We start from the raw sequence: 17,601 nt of genomic DNA, 5'->3' as shown, positions 1-17,601 counted from the left end.
TTACCCACGGCCTCGGCCGCTGCATGCACCATCACTATCACGTTCACTTCCCCGTCCCTTGCCATGCGCCTTTACCATTTTAAATGGAGTGTAATAATTGGCACGCTCCACAAAATGTCTGTATTACCGCAGTAATATGTGATCACGTGTGACAACCATGGTTGTAGGCTGTGGCCTTGTAGTATAGTATTGGTCAGCGACCAAGTGTGAATAGGTTCAACAAAACACAGATGGTTGACTGTAAATGAAGTGGAAACACGTGTGATGATGGAAAAGTTTCTCTGCATACACAATACCGAAATGTGAATAAAATAAAAAATATCTGCCTATATTCTGCTAATAGAGCAGAAAAATGGAGTACTGTATTGCTTTTTAAGCAAATAATCAGGATTAAGAGCAAAAAAAAAATCACCCTGATATGTAGGGCTATGGATATCTGTAATAGCAGCAGCAGACAGAACGTGCAATGGACCCTATTGTACTGTATGCACTGTCCACAAACCCTGCCTAACTCCTGATATCACCAGTAATATATGCAGCTGGATTAGTCCTCCGAAGGACTGTTAGCTTAGATATATGTATAGCTGTGGAATACCTCACTAAATCAACCACCAATTCTATCCCTCACTCAGCAGCACCTCTCCCTACTTTGCCTGTTTTCAGTGTACACTGTGACGAGCATAGGGTCACCAGGTCTTATATAGACCCGATGATGCTATGCGGCCAGCCAATCACTGTAATGCCACAACCAACATGGCTACGGCATTACATTGAGTAGCAGCCAATCCTTGCATGTTAATTGGCTCACTAAAGAGCACCAAACATGCAGGGAGGAGACCCGAGCTCCAGCCTGATCATCCTGGAAATACTTGAGGAGTGCCGAGCATCTCGAGCAGTGAGATGCTCAGACGAGTTCTGGGCAGTAGTGAGCATGTTCGCTCATCACTAATAGGCACTTTAATCGCCTACTGTTTGGGGTTGGTTAGGTTCTTGGGAACCCCACCAATTGCTCAATAGACCCCAGAACAGTGCACAGCTCAGGATGCAGGGATGCACAGCTCCTTCCTAAGTGTGCACATATAGTGGAGTACAGGTCCAAATGAAAGCATGGGCAATTAGAGAAAGCCTATAACCAGTGGAGTGCCACCAATAGTGGGATAAAGGGGATATAGTCAGCAGTGGGGAACGCAAGGATCATCAGTAGGGACAGCAAGGATCAGCAGTGGGGACTGCAAGGATCAGCAGTGGGGACCACAAGGATCAGCAGGAGGGGTTGCAAGGATCAGCAGGGGGGGCTGCAAGGATCAGCAGGGGGGGCGCAAGAATCAGCAGTGGGGACTGCAAGGATTAGCAGTGGGGACTGCAAGGATCAGCAGTGGGGACCACAAGTATCAGCAGTGGAGACCGCAAGGATCAGCAGTGGGGAAAGCAAGGATCAGCAGTGGGGACCGCAAGGATCAGCAGTGGGGATCACAAGGATCAGTGTTAGGACAAGTTCCTTTTATTTAGTTTTTTAATGACTTATTGGGTTGAGATTGATAGTAAAGTGTCAGTCTTTGCTGATGACACAAAACTATGTAGGATAATAAAAACTAAACTTGACAGTATAATATTACAGAACTATCTGGATAAGATGTCTGCATGGGCAAACACTGGGCATATGAGGTTGATAAATGTAGAGTAATGCACCTAGGACGGAGTAATCCTATTGCTGCATATACATTAAAAGGGATTATACTCGGGGCTACAGAACAGGAGAAGGACTTGGGTATTCTGGTTACAAGTAATCTGAGCAGCAGTACTCAATGTCAGGCAGCAGCCGCAAAAGCAAACAAGATTTTAGAATGTGTAAAAAGAGAGATAAAATCCTGTGATCCATATTTTCTGTTGCCCCTTTATAAATCACTGGTGAGGCCACATCTGGAATATGGGATCCAGTTTTGGGCTTCACATTTTAAAAAGGATATTCAGAAGTTAGAATCAGTTCAAAGGCAGCAACTAGATTATTAAAAGGGATGGAGGCCTCTAATATGATGAGAGGTTGGAAAAGTCGGGCTTGTTTAGCTTAGAAAATAGACGCCTCAGAGAAGATCTCATTTACATGTATAAATATATGTGTGGTCAATACAAAGGACTGGCACATGACTTATTCCTTCCAAAGACCATACTAAGGATCGGGGGGCACTCATTACAGGTGGAATAAAGGCGGTTCCAGCAGCTAAACAGGAAAGGATTTTTTACAGTTAGAGCAGTCAGACAGTGGAATGCCGACCACAAGAGGTAGTGATGGCCGACACTAACAGCTTTCAAAAAAGGGCTGGACGATTTCCTCACAACCAATGGCATTGTGGTTTATAAATAATCTAGAGATATAAAATGTATAACTGTTGGAAAACATTGGAACTTGATGGACCTTTGTCTTTTTTCAACCTATATAATTATCTAACTCTGACTAGCATGGGGCTCATGAGGAGGGAAGACCCAGTGCAGAACAGCCCTAATCCCTGCTTAGCAGCTGCCGACTTCTCCTGTCATCTGCCATATGTATATATGGAGTACCACTCTGTACTCGGCAGGTGCTGGCTGTTTTACACAGCTGACAAGTGTCAATAACTGCTATTGTTGGAGCAACCTCTGATCTCAGCAGTTTAATGCCTGAACCCAAGCAAGCGCCGCCCTAGTGACTGAAACTAGGATGCTGCCAAGGGGAAATAGAGTTAAATTCCTCTTGACCGTGTGGGTCTAAGTGCCGGATCCGGGCAGGTTCACAATGCTATTACTGCAGATTAACCCTCATATCTGTAGGTTAGTAGCATTTTTTCAGGTGACAAGTTCCCTTTAATATGAAGGGAGAGCTGTCAATCATTCTCTGTGAGTTTGGGAAGAGGACCTCACAGGCTTTATCTATAAGTGGTCGGGGTGTGCAAGATTCAAAGGCGTTTTCAATAAGTAGGTGGGGGTAGCAAGACTCAAGGGCTTCATCTATGAGGGAGCTAAAGAAGCAGTTTCTTTAGGAGTAAGTGATAATCTTCTGCTGATGAAACACTGATTGTATTGAAGCTACAACACACAGCCTAGTAAGTGACAAATCACAATTTCTTATGCCACTTTCAGATTATTCATGAAAACACTAAAATGAGTCATAGAATGTCATCCCTGAGTTCAGAATATCCCCCAACAAAGTCATTTTAATAATTGGCCTTTACTAGGGAACAAGGAAACCCTCAATGGGCTGATTAGCCCCATTACTAAGCACCATGACTTAGGAATGGCAAAACAAAACTATTCCAATGCACCTCTTTGTATTAACTACCATTGTCCTGTATGAAATAAGAAAGAAGGATTGGTCCCACAGCCATGATAATTTACAAAACTATCTATTAATTCCAAATTTCTAAAGGAAAAAGAAAAGGTTACAGGTCCTTTTAAAGCCAAGTTGTATACTGGTGGCTTGTGTCATGAAGGGATATTAATTAACATTGAATTAAGATATCAATTTAATTAAACCATAGCAACAAATAAACAATTAGCTCATATTGTGGGGCTTTTGTTAAGCAATGAATAAAAAAAATGTTAATTGATAATTAGTGTTTAGTCCATATTTACATTTTAGGAAAAACAAAATAATTTTAGTATGTAATGTTGTTATATTTAAAGACAAGAGGTTGTGGCTTTGATTGAAAAGTGGTGAGGTTTAGTAACCTAGCGTGTACTACCATGCACCAAAAATTAGCCAAAATTTTTGGCACAAAGTATGTCAAGTAATAGGTGGTGGAACATGAAGCCCCAAACACAATAGATCGCTATCAGCCGATGGCATCTATCTCTCCCGGCTCTATCATAGACAAGAACACTCAGGTCAGCGGAGTTCTTATGTTCTCCATGAAAGAACTCCTCTGGTGGCGGTCTATCTCATGGAGAAAAGAGGATCGGCAGTCAGAATATGGCAGCTGATTTGACTGGAGCTTTAGACTAGAAAGTCTAAGGATGCGCCAAATTTAGTAAACGGATTGAACCACTATGATAAGTCTGGCACATTTTAAGACGGTTTGCCCAAGTTTCCACTGTCGAAAAATTAAACAATGTTGATAAATTTGCCCAATTGTATAAGGCAATGTGCACACGTTGAGTATTTGCAGCAGAAAAATCTGCTGCAAATACTAATGTGTTGGCAGGAAAAAAGCCGCATATGATACATGCCTTTTTTTTTTTTTTACACATTTTTAATGCGTTTTTGATGCATTTTTCCTATTTATTAGTATGGGTGAAACCTGCAGCAAAAATACTGAAAGAATTGCCATTCTGCACATTTACATCTGCGAGAAAAAAATAAGCAACGTGTGCATGAGACTTCAGAAATCTCAAGCACTTTGCTGGTACTAGGAAATCCTCCAGGTTTTGTGAAAAATCTGAGTAGAAAAACCGCAACAAAAAAACGACAAAACTGCAATGTGTGCACAGGCCCTTAGAAGTAGCTCTACATTACAGCTGATTATATTGGTTGTACTTGGGATGGTACAATACCTTTGTTACAGAAATATTCCGTATCTTCACAGGTCATATTCTCCGGCTCAAACTCTGTTGTGAAACTTTCTTCCAGTGGAAAATCTTCCTTAGTAATAATATCATTTTCCTCCGACACACAATCTTCATCCTCATCCTCAATAGCATCTTCCAGAGGCCCTTCAAATACAAACAATTTAGATATTACGGATGGCCATAGGAAACAATATTTTGTTAATGATACATTAATATTAATTTGATACATTTATATCAACTGCTCCCATTTTGTCTGAACGGTTTCTTCCTGTTTGGACAGAATGTGAAGACTGCAGCCAATCAATCCACTGACTGGCTGCAGCGGTTACATGACGTATCCTGCTGGATGTTGATATTGGGTAACAGTATAGAGTGGGACAAAGTGGTGCCAGTTCGGGAATCTAGGTTTTATTTTGTTTTTACACTTCTAACTTGTATAGCAGTGGAAAATACATCTAAGGCTAGAGTCACACCAGTGTATATTCTCTAAACAGAGAAAATTGTCCCAATTATGCTAATCATATTCTGATCAGAGTTTTATCAGACTGTGATCACAGTGTGAAAAAACCTACAAAAAACAAAATGAACATAAACCCTGCTGTAACTAAATAAGTAAAAAGAAAAGTGCATTTAAATAACATAGGGTTCTTAGCAACATTGTGTTTGATCAAAAATAGCATAAAAGCCATCCCACCATGGCACGGTGACCGTATTTGGGACAGTCCTACTCTGACACATGGTAAGGTTTTTAATATTAGACAGAGTTTACCTCAGTGTGTGAATAAGGGAAGACAAAGGTCTTGGTCCTGAACTGTGGACATCAGCGTTGGGAAGCTATGTAGTTTCCAGCTCAAGCAATAGGGTCACCATGTCGTAGTGGGATGGCTTTTATGATATTTTTGATCATAAACAGTTTTACTAAGAACCTTATGTTATTTAAATGACCTTTGCTTTTTACTTATTTAGATACAGCAGAGTTTATGTTAATTTTGTTTCTTGTAGGTTTTGTCTGATTTATTGTTAACATGCCTTTATGTGTTGCATGTATAGCAACTTAAACCAAGCTCAATTTTTGTGGTTTTTCTTTGTGACCACAGTGTGATCTGATTTTCTCAGATAAGGAAAAGATGGAAAAAAACAAGTTTCTCCATCTTCTCCATTCTGTCAGTCTGTGAAAATCAGACTGCACTCAGATGTCATTCGAGGGCAGTACGATCTTTTCCATGGACTCATTGACTTGCATGGGGGAGTGTGATCCAAATATCGGATCAAACTCGGGTATGCTTCTATTTTTTCCTAGAACCATCTCGGTCAGAGAAAAAAAATCGGACATGTGCACGGCCCCATAGAACAACATTAGACCTAGTGCGATCTGATGTTTTGTCGGACCGGGGCCGAAAATACGGTCTGCTGCAAGTGGCACAAGTGTTTGGCATCTTTTCCAGCCCTTATGCCACAAACCAAAATCTACACCAGGTCAAAGCCAAATATTGATGGACTGATTGACTGAATTACTAGGATGCAAGACAAGATGCAAGTTCAGGCTAATTGCAAAAGGTTTGTTTGTAGTCTGTTACCACGGAGACACACAATTCTGCATAGAAACTGTAAACACAAAACAATAGATTTTTAATTTGGACTTTTTGCTAAATTGCTTCAGTTTTAATTTTAGCCTCATTTGGAGACTAAAGAAAAAAATTGGACAAGACCTTTAAAATGTATCAATGTTGGGATCTAAAGCCATAAATGCAAATTTACTCAAACAATATCCTTTAACTTTGTTAGATCGTAACATCAAATCATGTTTTCATTTATATAATAACCTACTTAAAGACAGAATCCCTACTTGGATAACAATTTTAAAGCTTTATTTCAGTTGAAGCCGCAGGAGATACTTCACATATCCTCAACCGCCAGGACGCTACATCCCAAACCACTTTGATGTTATGACTGCAGCAGACATTTCATTTTACATACAGTAATGAGATGTCACCGACCGGTGTTCTATATTATGTACTGTGATCACAGACAGGAACAAACGGCCACGTTGTAGGAAGAGAACAGAACTTCCTTCTTGTGACAAATCTTAGTATTGTCCTAAGTCTCATTGGGTTCTGACATTCTATAACTTCAAATATACTGAATACCCAGAACCCAACAATATGGATAGGGCCTGATCAAGATTAGTAGAGGTCACTGGGCAAAAAAAAAAAAAAAAATTGTGCTTCTTTCCCATAGAAATATAATTTAGGAATAATTGAGATTGGGCATAAACATTAGAAAATTGGCAGATCCCAATGATGTTAGCAGGTAGAAATGAGTGAACCTGAACTTAAACATTTGGGGTTCGTAGCGAATATTTAGTGTCCGGTTCTAAACTCCAAACATGGACCTCTCTCGAAGTCCGTTTGCATGTTCAGAGTTCCAGGTAAAGTATGGGAGGAGAGAGAGAGAGGGTTTGGGTCACCATTTATTTCAATGGGGTTTGGGTTCAGGTTCAAGTTCGGGTACCTGCCTGAACCTAGCTTTGGACAACAGTTCGGTCTGGTACCACAACCCGAATTTCCATGGGTCGGCTCATCCCTATGAGAAGGACGTAACAACAACTTATGTGTATGAGGCAACCAACTAGAGATACCTCTTGTGTGAGGGACGCCATAGGATACAGACCCAATACAAAACATTATATTGACTAGATGTCTACATACCAAAGTTGACAACCCATCAATTCATATTATTCAAGTTGATACAATCCCACAGATAGATCAATAGAGCTGTTAAAGTGCCTGTGCATAGCGGAAAGGGAAAATAGGAGAAGTTCAGCCTGGTAAGTAATATATCTGAATTATGGATCGCTTGATATAGGCGTCATAATGATGCTTGCTGAACTGCTTGTGCATAGTGACGTTCCTAAGCCAGAACCAGAATGCTACTCCTATACAATAACCTATATCGCTACTGCTACATGAAATATAGCACAACAATATGCATAGAGGGATCCTCATCGGAACAGTAGGAAAAAATGGAAAAGTCTATACTTAGAGGAGACTTACATATATAGTGCCAGGTTTGGGTGTCTGTCCCATGTCCCTCAACCCCTATAATAACATCTTGGTATATGTTGAGTCAAGAGTGACGATAAGGTAGGACACATCTGTATATCTTAGAAGTAACTCAATCTTACTACATAAGAGCTTAATGTTGAGGTGAGCCAGAGAAAACCATCAGCTACAATTACTTCAGTAGGCCAGAGGGGCAGCATACAGAGAGATTTCCACACGATCTGCCCTGGGACAATTCACTTTTTGAATTGGCGAACATCTCTGTAATCTGCTAAATTTTATTTTTGTTTTCCGTAATGCCATTTACTAATTTATTAATTACTAGCAGCCCAAGTTCCGAAACAAATAAGTTTCGGAAGCTTGAAAAGTGTGCTCTACATAATAACAACTAACTCAAATTACCCATGTCTATTCACTTTCAGCCTTTTTACACGATAAACAACAAAGTTGTCATAATTAATAAATTAGTAAATGGCATTATGGAAAAGAAAAATAAAATTTAGAAGGTTACAGAGACCTTCACCAATTCAAAAAGTGAATTGCCCAGGGCAGATCGCGTGTAAATCTCTCTGAATGCGGCCCATCTGGCCTACTGAAGTAATGGCAACTTTGTTGTTTATCGTGTAAAAAGGCTGAAAGCGAATAGACAAGGGTAATTTGAGTTAGTTTTTTTATGCAGAGCACACTTTTCTAGCTTACGAAACGTATTTGTTTCGGAACTTAGACTGCTAGTGATGTAATACAGATGTAAGAGTCGGCAACATGGAAGAGCGGTGAGCTATGCCAAAAGTGTTAGCTTGCCACACCATCTCAGCATAGGATCACAATATTTTCTATATTCTTTATGACGTCCATATGACATAGCATCATTGTGATACTGTGTGCACTGGTGGTCAGGAATTTTACATCCAGTGCAAAGTACCCTTCTTAAAGGAGTTTTCCAGTTTTGGAAAATCTCTGTCCCTTGCTGTAGTTTGTTTTAAAAAATAAACTGTGCTTTACTCACCCACTGCCCGGGTTCAGCGAGGAGTCTCTGATTCCCAGTGCCTATTATTGTCTGCAGTGCTCACATCATGTCGACAGCGCTGGAGCCAAGAACTAAATTCATGCCGTCAACTTGGGCATAGCCACTAAGCTCAGTTATTGGTTGAAGTGCTATTGATGTTACGTCGGCACTGCAGACAATAGTAGACAGTGAGAGCAGTGGCAGATACTCAGCGCTGGACGCAGAGAGAGGGTGGGTAAAGCACAATTTATTTTTTATCTTAATGTTTAAAATTTATTTTAAAAACAAACTGCAGCTGGAAACTGGACATTCCCTTTAAAATTAGTTTCACTTCCCCATTTGAAGTACAGCCAATAACAATATGTTTGATTAGTTATTAGAGATGAGCGAGCGTTCTCGGATATAGTGCTATTCGAGCATGCTCGGGTGTTATCCGTGTAGCTCCGGCATGCTTGAATAATATAGTCGAGTCCCCACGGCTGCATGTGTCGCGGCTCATGAAGGGTTTTCCTGAGGGATTCCCTCGTATGTGTTGCAGCTGTCTAGCAGAAGAGACACATGCAGCTGCAGGAACTCGAGTATATTATTCGAACACGTCGTAGCTACTCGGATAACATAAGAGCATGCTCGGATAGCACTATATTTGTTATCATAATTAGTGATGATTTATCCAAACCAAACTTATTGTAAACAACGGCCGCAATTCTTCCAGCTGTTTCCTGGTGTAAAGCTGTTTGAAATGTGGCAAAATTTTTGAGCAACTGGTATGTGCGCAAAAAGTTGGCAACTTTTGTCGATTTTACTCCAATCCTGGCCAGCTGGGCATATATTAGGCTGACAAATTGGTCATAATTTACGCAAAAAAGTGGATCAAATTGTGACCAAAATATACTCCTGTCCCTTACTGGAGTAACATTTCTTACTTTGGCAAGCGGCATCTGAAAGATAGTGGGGAAAGACTAAGTGCAACATGAAGGGAAGAGGGGAAGGAAGCCCAAACACTAGGGAAAGGGGGAGTGGAGACCCCTAGGTAGATTTAATATCACCCTGCCTACCCTATCATCCCTATGCAGGTTCCACACCTATTGCCGAGCAGGAACCTAAGCCTTGAATGTCCTGAATTGGCCCTAGATAGGGAGGGCACAGAGTGAACACCAGTCAAGCCACACTACAAGCTAAAGACAAAAAGGTAGACAAACAAAGGGGATGCACTTAGCTTGAGCAGACACCAGAGAGAAAACGCCAACTGTTTTCCAAGGGCACCAGAGAAGAAACTAGCCAACTGCTAGTGCTCCAAACCAACACAGAGGTACATAGAACTATCACCGCCGCCTCTCTGGAGAAACTGAGTATTTAACTACCAAGCAAGGATGTGTCAATCAGCAGCAGAAGGTGGAGGTAGCTGCTGGGTCCTAAAGGAAGAAGACTATAACAATACTAAAGAGATGAGAGGATCAAGAAGGCATCTCCAATGCCAAGCGCAGTGACCTTCTGCAGCCGGCTCCAGAGCGACTGTCTGTCAAACCTGACACACCTGTGACAGTAGTCCTAATTTCTTAAAATGTCCACGCCTCTTAATGAATTTGATGCATCTTACTCCAACACACTGTTCATCAAGATGGGCATTCGAAACGCCAGTCTGATGAATCGGGACCAATATTTTTTACAGTATTTTGTGAGGTCAGAGACACTATATATTATATTCTGTGCTTCTCATCATTTTATCTCTACAAACTGACTTCAATGTCCTTAAGCTTCACTCGAACGCCTCTATGGGGACATTAAGTTGAAGAAAACCTAAAGACATGTTGAACAGTTCCTCACCGCAGGAGCGCACAAGCACGGCTCACGCACATCCCACAGAGCTCTTTAATGAAGGTATGTTCGTTCTGTGGACATTGCAAGACCGCATAAGCCTTATGTAATTGAGCTTAACAGCGAGAATAAAAGTCTTATTTCTCCAGCTTCTAAAAATCTATTTAAAATGAGTAAAGTTCCTCCTGCAGACACTCACATTTTTAACATGAGTTGCATCAGGGGATCTTGTAGGATGGAAACATTTTTATTAATTTTTCTCTTATCTACGGGAGGATGTTGCTTTTTTCATTTACATTCCTAGCCTCCAGGTAGCAGAGTAGAGAATCATAGACTAGAAAATTTTTGATTAATTTCTTTCCATGTGTTATGTTATTTCTTATATATAATTGATTTCTTTTGCTTGTAGCTGTACATCTATTTTATATCTGCACCTATTGCCTTCCTTCAATCAAGAAAGTTGAAGAAAATTACCTGAATTTTGTTAAGTTTATTAAAAAAAGGGAATGCGCTGAATATTTAAATTGTTAAGTTTATTAAAAAGAGCTCTGTGAATATTTAAATTGCGTTTTGAAATGCTAACGAAAGGAAGATATTACAGAATTTTAATAGTAGGTTCAATTTGACCCACCGACTTTTGCAGGAAGGGTCAAAAATTATTCAAATTGTTTCTTTACACTCAAAGAAGAAAACCTTTGATTTTTTTCTAAATGGATTAATATTCTTCTCTGCTGGGTCTTTTGACACGTTGCTGTATGACAGTATTAATTCTACTGGTGTATAAATTTTTCAAAGACCTTTCTGCTTTCATTTTCATGTACGCTCTTAACTTTTTTATCTTTGCTATTATGATAGAAGAAGCTTTTATTAAGACTTTTTGGCCTTCTTTTTGAGTTGGCCAAAATACCGCTGACATTTTACGGGAAGAGCCACCTTGTTTTAAAAAATAAAATAAAATACTAAGACATTGGCATTTTTCTTTTTTTAGTTCTAAGTAAATAGTTTCATGCATAGTCCAAATGTACTCACATACGGCAAAGTGTAAACAAAAAAATTAAAAATCACAGGATGTTTCTAAATAATATGCAAAATCTGGGAGCAGAAAAGGAAAAAAAAAATACAGAAAATCACCCAATTTCCCTACAATCACATAAAGTGTCCAATTTACCAAGCAAATAATAATTGGACAGTTTCTAAAGGATCAGCTGGAGACATAAAAATATAAGGACGTTTTATCGGTCATTTCATGGAACTAGGAATATTTTGTTTATAAAAAAATGTTAAAATAAATCATATCAACAACTACACAATAATAAGAGTATAATCTACGAGTTTTATGTACAAATGATGGTAGATCCTTAAAATAATTTTCTCAGGTGGGTTGTAGACTTTCCATTCAAGATACTTGTGATCTTCACTCTCACAACTCTAAAATGGGTTGTCCGTAGGATGAAACAAGTTATCGTCAGGATAGGTGACAGCTTTCTGATCTGTTGGGGTCCGAGTTCTGGTACTTAAATGGATCGTCAGATCAGGGAATTTTTATCCCCAACTATGAACTTTTATCCCGATTTATCAATTAAAGTGCCCTGTTTTGTCTGTCAGACCGGGTCCCAGTGGTCAGACCACCACCTATCAGCAAGTTATCACCCATCCTATTGATAGGTGATAACTTGCTTTCTCCGGACAACCCTGTAATGGGCACTATCAATGCTTGAAAAAGGATACATTGAAGGGGATATCCAGACTTGGGTTTCAAGTCTACAGTCACTCTTCACTTGTATTGAGTGAGACCATGCTCGTCTAGTCGGCATGGGGCCACATGTATGCAAATCGAATACTTGCGGTCACGCACCAGCCTGCTCCTGGCGCCAGCACGGGAGAATCTTGACAGCACACACTGTGCGCACTGTGAGGATTCACATGTCTGAAGTCACATTAAGTCACTGCAGACTTATACCCCAAGCCTAGACAACCCCTTTTAAGCCAGTAGAGATCTTAACCCAAGTAGAGATCATTATTTTTTAATTAAACTAAAAGGATAATTGAAAGTATTGTTTCATAGGGGAAGTCTAGGCAAAAATCATAATCATGGATATGTGAAAGAAGATCAAATTGGTGAAATTCTTGGGTCCAGAAGAACAGTGGTTTTCAGAACTAAGGGGTTGCAGATCAATAGAGGGTGCCTAAACCTCTTTAATTCTTTGTAGCCTATTTAAATATTGCATAAAACTAATGCACACAAAGTCTTTACCTTATACAAGTAACTGTTAATCTATTAGTGAATACTAAATGTACCCGGCTACGCTTTGCTGTGGCTCAGTCTGGTTAAATGGAAAAGAAAGAAAAGAGAAAGTGCACGGTTCTAAAATATTTAATTTCACAATGCTTGTGGGTATACAATATTTTTTGTTGGGGGTATAGCGTATGTTGCTTTAACATCCAACAACTGGCATATAAAAACATAGTAGGTATATAAAAACATCTGTGTATTCGAATGCAACATTCATTTTTACTTATTTATATATATATATATATATATACAGTACAGACCAAAAGTTTGGACACACCTTCTCATTAAAAGATTTTTCTGTATTTTCTTGACTTTGAAAATTGTACATTCACACTGAAGGCATCAAAACTATGAATTAACACATGTGGAATTATATACTTAACAAAAAAGTATGAAACAACTGAAAATATGTCTAATATTCTAGGTTCTTCAAAGTAGCCACCTTTTGCTTTGATGACTGCTTTGCACACTCTTGGCATTCTCTTGATGAGCTTCAAGAGGTAGCCACTGGAAATGGTTTTCACTTCACAGGTGTGCCCTGTCAGGTTTAATAAGTGGGATTTCTTGCCTTATAAATTGGGTTGGGACCATCAGTTGTGTTATGCAGAAGTCAGGTGCATACACAGCTGATAGTCCTACTGAATAGACTGTTAGAATTTGTATTATGGCAAGAAAAAAGCAGCTAAGTAAAGAAAAACGAGTGGCCATCATTACTTTAAGAAATAAAGGTCAGTCAGTCTGAAAAATTGGGAAAACTTTGAAAGTGTCCCCAAGTGCAGTTGCAAAAACCATCAAGCACTACAAAGAAGCTGGCTCACATGAGGACCGCACCAGGAAAGGAAGACCAAGAGTCACCTCTGCTTCTGAGGATAAGTTTATCTGAATCACCAGCCTCAGAAATCGCAGGTTAACAGCAGATCAGATTAGAGACCAGGTCAATGCCATACAGAGTTCTAGCAGCAAACACATCTCTACCACAACTGTTAAGAGGAGACTTTGTGCAGCTGGCCTTCATGGTAAAATAGCTGCTAGGAAACCACTGCTAGGACAGGCAACAAGCAGAAGAGACTCGTTTGGGCTAAAGAACACAAGGAATGGACATTAGACCAGTGGAAATCTGTGCTTTGGTCTGATGAGTCCAAATTTGAGATCTTTGGTTCCAACCACCGTGTCTTTGTGCGACGCAGAAAAGGTGAACGGATGGACTTTACATGCCTGGTTCCCACCGTGAAGCATGGAGGAGGAGGTGTGATGGTGTGGAGGTGCTTTGCTGGTGACACTGTTGGGGATTTATTCAAAATTGAAGGCATACTGAACCAGCATCGCTACCACAGCATCTTGCAGCGGCATGCTATTCCATCCGGTTTGCGTTTAGTTGGACCATCATTTATTTTTCAACAGGACAATGACCCCAAACATACCTCCAGGCTGTGTAAGGGCTATTTGACCAAGAAGGAGAGTGATGGGGTGCTACGCCAGATGACCTGGCCTCCACAGTCACCAGACCTGAAGCCAATCGAGATGGTTTGGGGTGAGCTGGACTGCAGAGTGAAGGCAAAAGGGCCAACAAGTGCTAAGCATCTCTGGGAACTCCTTCAAGATTGTTGGAAGACCATTTCTGGTAACGACCTCTTGAAGCTCATCAGGAGAATGCAAAGAGTGTGCAAAGCAGTCATCAAAGCAAAGGTGGCTACTTTGAAGAACCTAGAATATAAGACATATTTTCAGTTGTTTCACACTTTTTTGTTAAGTATATAATTCCACATGTGTTAATTCATAGTTTTGATGCCTTCAGTGTGAATGTACAATTTTTAAAGTCATGAAAATACAGAAAAATATTTAAATGAGAAGGTGTGTCCAAACTTTTGGTCTGTACTGTATATATATATATATATATATATAGTACAGACCAAAAGTTTGGACAAACCTTCTCATTTAAAGATTTTTCTGTATTTTCATGACTGAAAATTGTACATTCACACTGAAGGCATCAAAACTATGAATTAACACACGTGGAATTATATAGTTAACAAAAAAGTGTGAAACAACTGAAAATATGTCTTATATTCTAGGTTCTTCAAAATAGCCACCTTTTGCTTTGATGACTGCTTTGCACACTCTTGGCATTCTCTTGATGAGCTTCAAGAGGTAGTCACCGGAAATGGTTTTCACTTCACAGGTGTGCCCTGTCAGGTTTAATAAGTGGGGTTTCTTGCCTTATAAATGGGGTTGGGACCATCAGTTGTGTTGTGCAGAAGTCAGGTGGATACACAGCTGATAGTCCTACTGAATAGACTGTTAGAATTTGTATTATGGCAAGAAAAAAGCAGCTAAGTAAAGAAAAATGAGTGGCCATCATTACTTTAAGAAATGAAGGTCAGTCAGTCCAAAAAATAGGGCAAACTTTGAAAGTGTCCCCAAGGGCAGTTGCAAAAACCATCAAGCGCTGCAAAGAAACTGGCTCACATGAGGACCGCCCCAGGAAAGGAAGACCAAGAGTCACCTCTGCTTCTGAGGATACGTTTATCCGAGTCACCAGCCTCAGAAATCACAGGTTAACAGCAGCTCAGATTAGAGACCAGGTCAATGCCACACAGAGTTCTAGCAGCAGACACATCTCTTCAACAACTGTTAAGAGGAGACTTTGTGCAGCAGGCCTTCATGGTAAAATAGCTGCTAGGAAACCACTGCTAAGGACAGGCAACAAGCAGAAGAGACTTGTTTGGGCTAAAGAACAAAAGGAATGGACATTAGACCAGTGGAAATCTGTGCTTTCGTCTGATGAGTCCAAATTTGAGATCTTTGGTTCCAACCACGTGTCTTTGTGTGACGAAGAAAAGGTGAACGGATGGACTCTACATGCCTGGTTCCCACCATGAAGCATGGAGGAGAAGGTGTGATGGTGTGGGGGTGCTTTGCTTGTGACACTGTTGGGGATTTATTCAAAATTGAAGGCATACTGAACCAGCATGGCTACCACAGCATCTTGAAGTGGCATGCTACTCCATCCGGTTTGCGTTTAGTTGGACCATCATTTATTTATCAACAGAACAATGACCCCAAACACACCTCCAGGCTGTGTGAGGGCTATTTGACCAAGAAGGAGAGTGATGGGGTGCTACGTCAGATGACCTGGCCTCCACAGTCACCAGACCTGAACCCAATCGAGATGATTTGGGGTGAGCTGGACCGCAGAGTGAAGGCAAAAGGGCCAACAAGTGCTAAGCATCTCTGGGAACTCCTTCAAGATTGCTGGAAGACCATTTCCGGTGACTACCTCTTGAAGCTCATCAAGAGAATGCCAAGAGTGTGCAAAGCAGTCATCAAAGCAAAAGGTGGCTACTTTGAAGAACCTAGAATATAAGACATATTTTCAGTGGTTTCACACTTTTTTGTAAAGTATATAATTTCACATGTGTTAATTCATAGTCTTGATGCCTTCAGTGTGAATGTACAATTTTCATAGTCATGAAAATACAGAAAAATCTTTAAATGAGAAGGTGTGTCCAAACTTTTGGTCTGTACTGTATATATAAAAAACATATATATACAGGGTGGTCCAAAAGTAGGTGGACAGAAAGTGTAATAAGGTTATGAAGGGGGAGATTTATCAAACACTAAATTGCAGCTGCCTGTCTGGATCATCCTCCAATAAACCATGAATTAGACGTGGATGATAAGCTTTCCACCCAAAAGATTTCAGGATTCACATGATAGAAGCTCGAGAAATTCCCAATTCCAAAGAGGCTCTTCTGGTGGACTTTTTTGGACTCTGAACAAATGTTTCAGCAACAAGTTGTTTATTATCTTCTGTACAGACTGTTTTGGGTCGACCAGTTTTTGGAGCATTAAGGATTGAGCCAGTGGCATTGAATTTGTCACGAATGCGGTAAATGGTTTGTCTCTTTGGGGCTTGAGTACCAAATGTTTCAACCCAATTTGCTCTAACGGTTTCAGCATTTTGAGATTTCCAATACTCTGTTAAAATCCATTTTCTTTGATCTGTATTTGAATTATTTGCTATTATGTGTTATCTGAATTATCTGAAAAGAAAACAGATTTGGGGGAGATCTATCTGTGAAAACTAGATCTGTGAAACTGGCTTAGTTGCCCTTAGCAACCAATCAAATTCCACCTTTCATTTTCCAAAGAGTCTGTGAGGAATGAAAAGTGGAATCTGATTGGTTGCTAAGGGCAACTGAGCCAGTTTCACTTTACACCATGTTTGATAAATCTCCCCCTTCATAACCTTATTACACTTTCTGTCCACCTACTTTTGGACCACCCTGTATATATATATATATATATATATATATATATATATATATATATATAATTAAAATGCTGGCGCTGTTGATAGTTGTGCCCATCAGGTATGGTGGCAGCCTGTACCCTGTGACCCCTGCAGGCCTGTACTCTGCACAGGTCACTAAAGAGGTCAGTACTTGCTGTCAGGTGTCACAATGGAGCCGGTCATGTAAGGTATTGCTAGTTATGCAATTCCCTAGTACAGAGGGAATGTGACAGGAGGGGGGCGCAGAGATGAAGGCAGGCGGCAGAGGAGGAGGGGGTGATCCGCTTGACATGTCCCGGGCCGGTACCGGACAGATCATAGCCCGCTCCCGCCGGTGGGGCAGTAGGATTTGCAATTGCTCGCTATCTGCCCACTGCTGCGATGCTCGGGCCCAGCTCAGCGCCCAGTGCGGAGACTGTGGTCTGCGCCTCTCCGTGCAGCCTCCCTTTCTTCTTCCCTCCCTCCCCTACTTGTTGTTACACAGTCGGAAATAAGACTCACCTGCCGGAGAAGAAGAAGTCGCAGCAGCAGCGGTGCCAGAGAGCTGAGGCGGCCGCCTCTCAGGCGGTGGTAGTGATGAGCAGCAGCATCT

General features: G+C 40.6%; 1 protein-coding gene across 1 annotated transcript in view; it reads right to left on the bottom strand.

Annotated features, from left to right (window-relative positions):
• The window catches only part of ZFPM2 (zinc finger protein, FOG family member 2), a 588,691-nt gene that overhangs the window by 474,077 nt on the left and 97,013 nt on the right, over positions 1-17,601 (bottom strand). Inside the window, exon 2 of the mRNA XM_073679761.1 lies at positions 4,525-4,683. Coding sequence (XP_073535862.1) covers positions 4,525-4,683 — 159 coding nt within the window. The remainder of the gene's footprint in view (positions 1-4,524; positions 4,684-17,601) is intronic.

The sequence above is a fragment of the Phyllobates terribilis genome, unplaced genomic scaffold (genome assembly GCF_046119375.1).
Source record: "Phyllobates terribilis strain yellow unplaced genomic scaffold, ASM4611937v1 Scaffold_4__5_contigs__length_816908805, whole genome shotgun sequence".
NCBI lineage: Eukaryota > Metazoa > Chordata > Amphibia > Anura > Dendrobatidae > Phyllobates > Phyllobates terribilis.
Note: the sequence above shows the minus strand (reverse complement) of the source record. Positions and strands in the feature narration are given on the sequence as shown.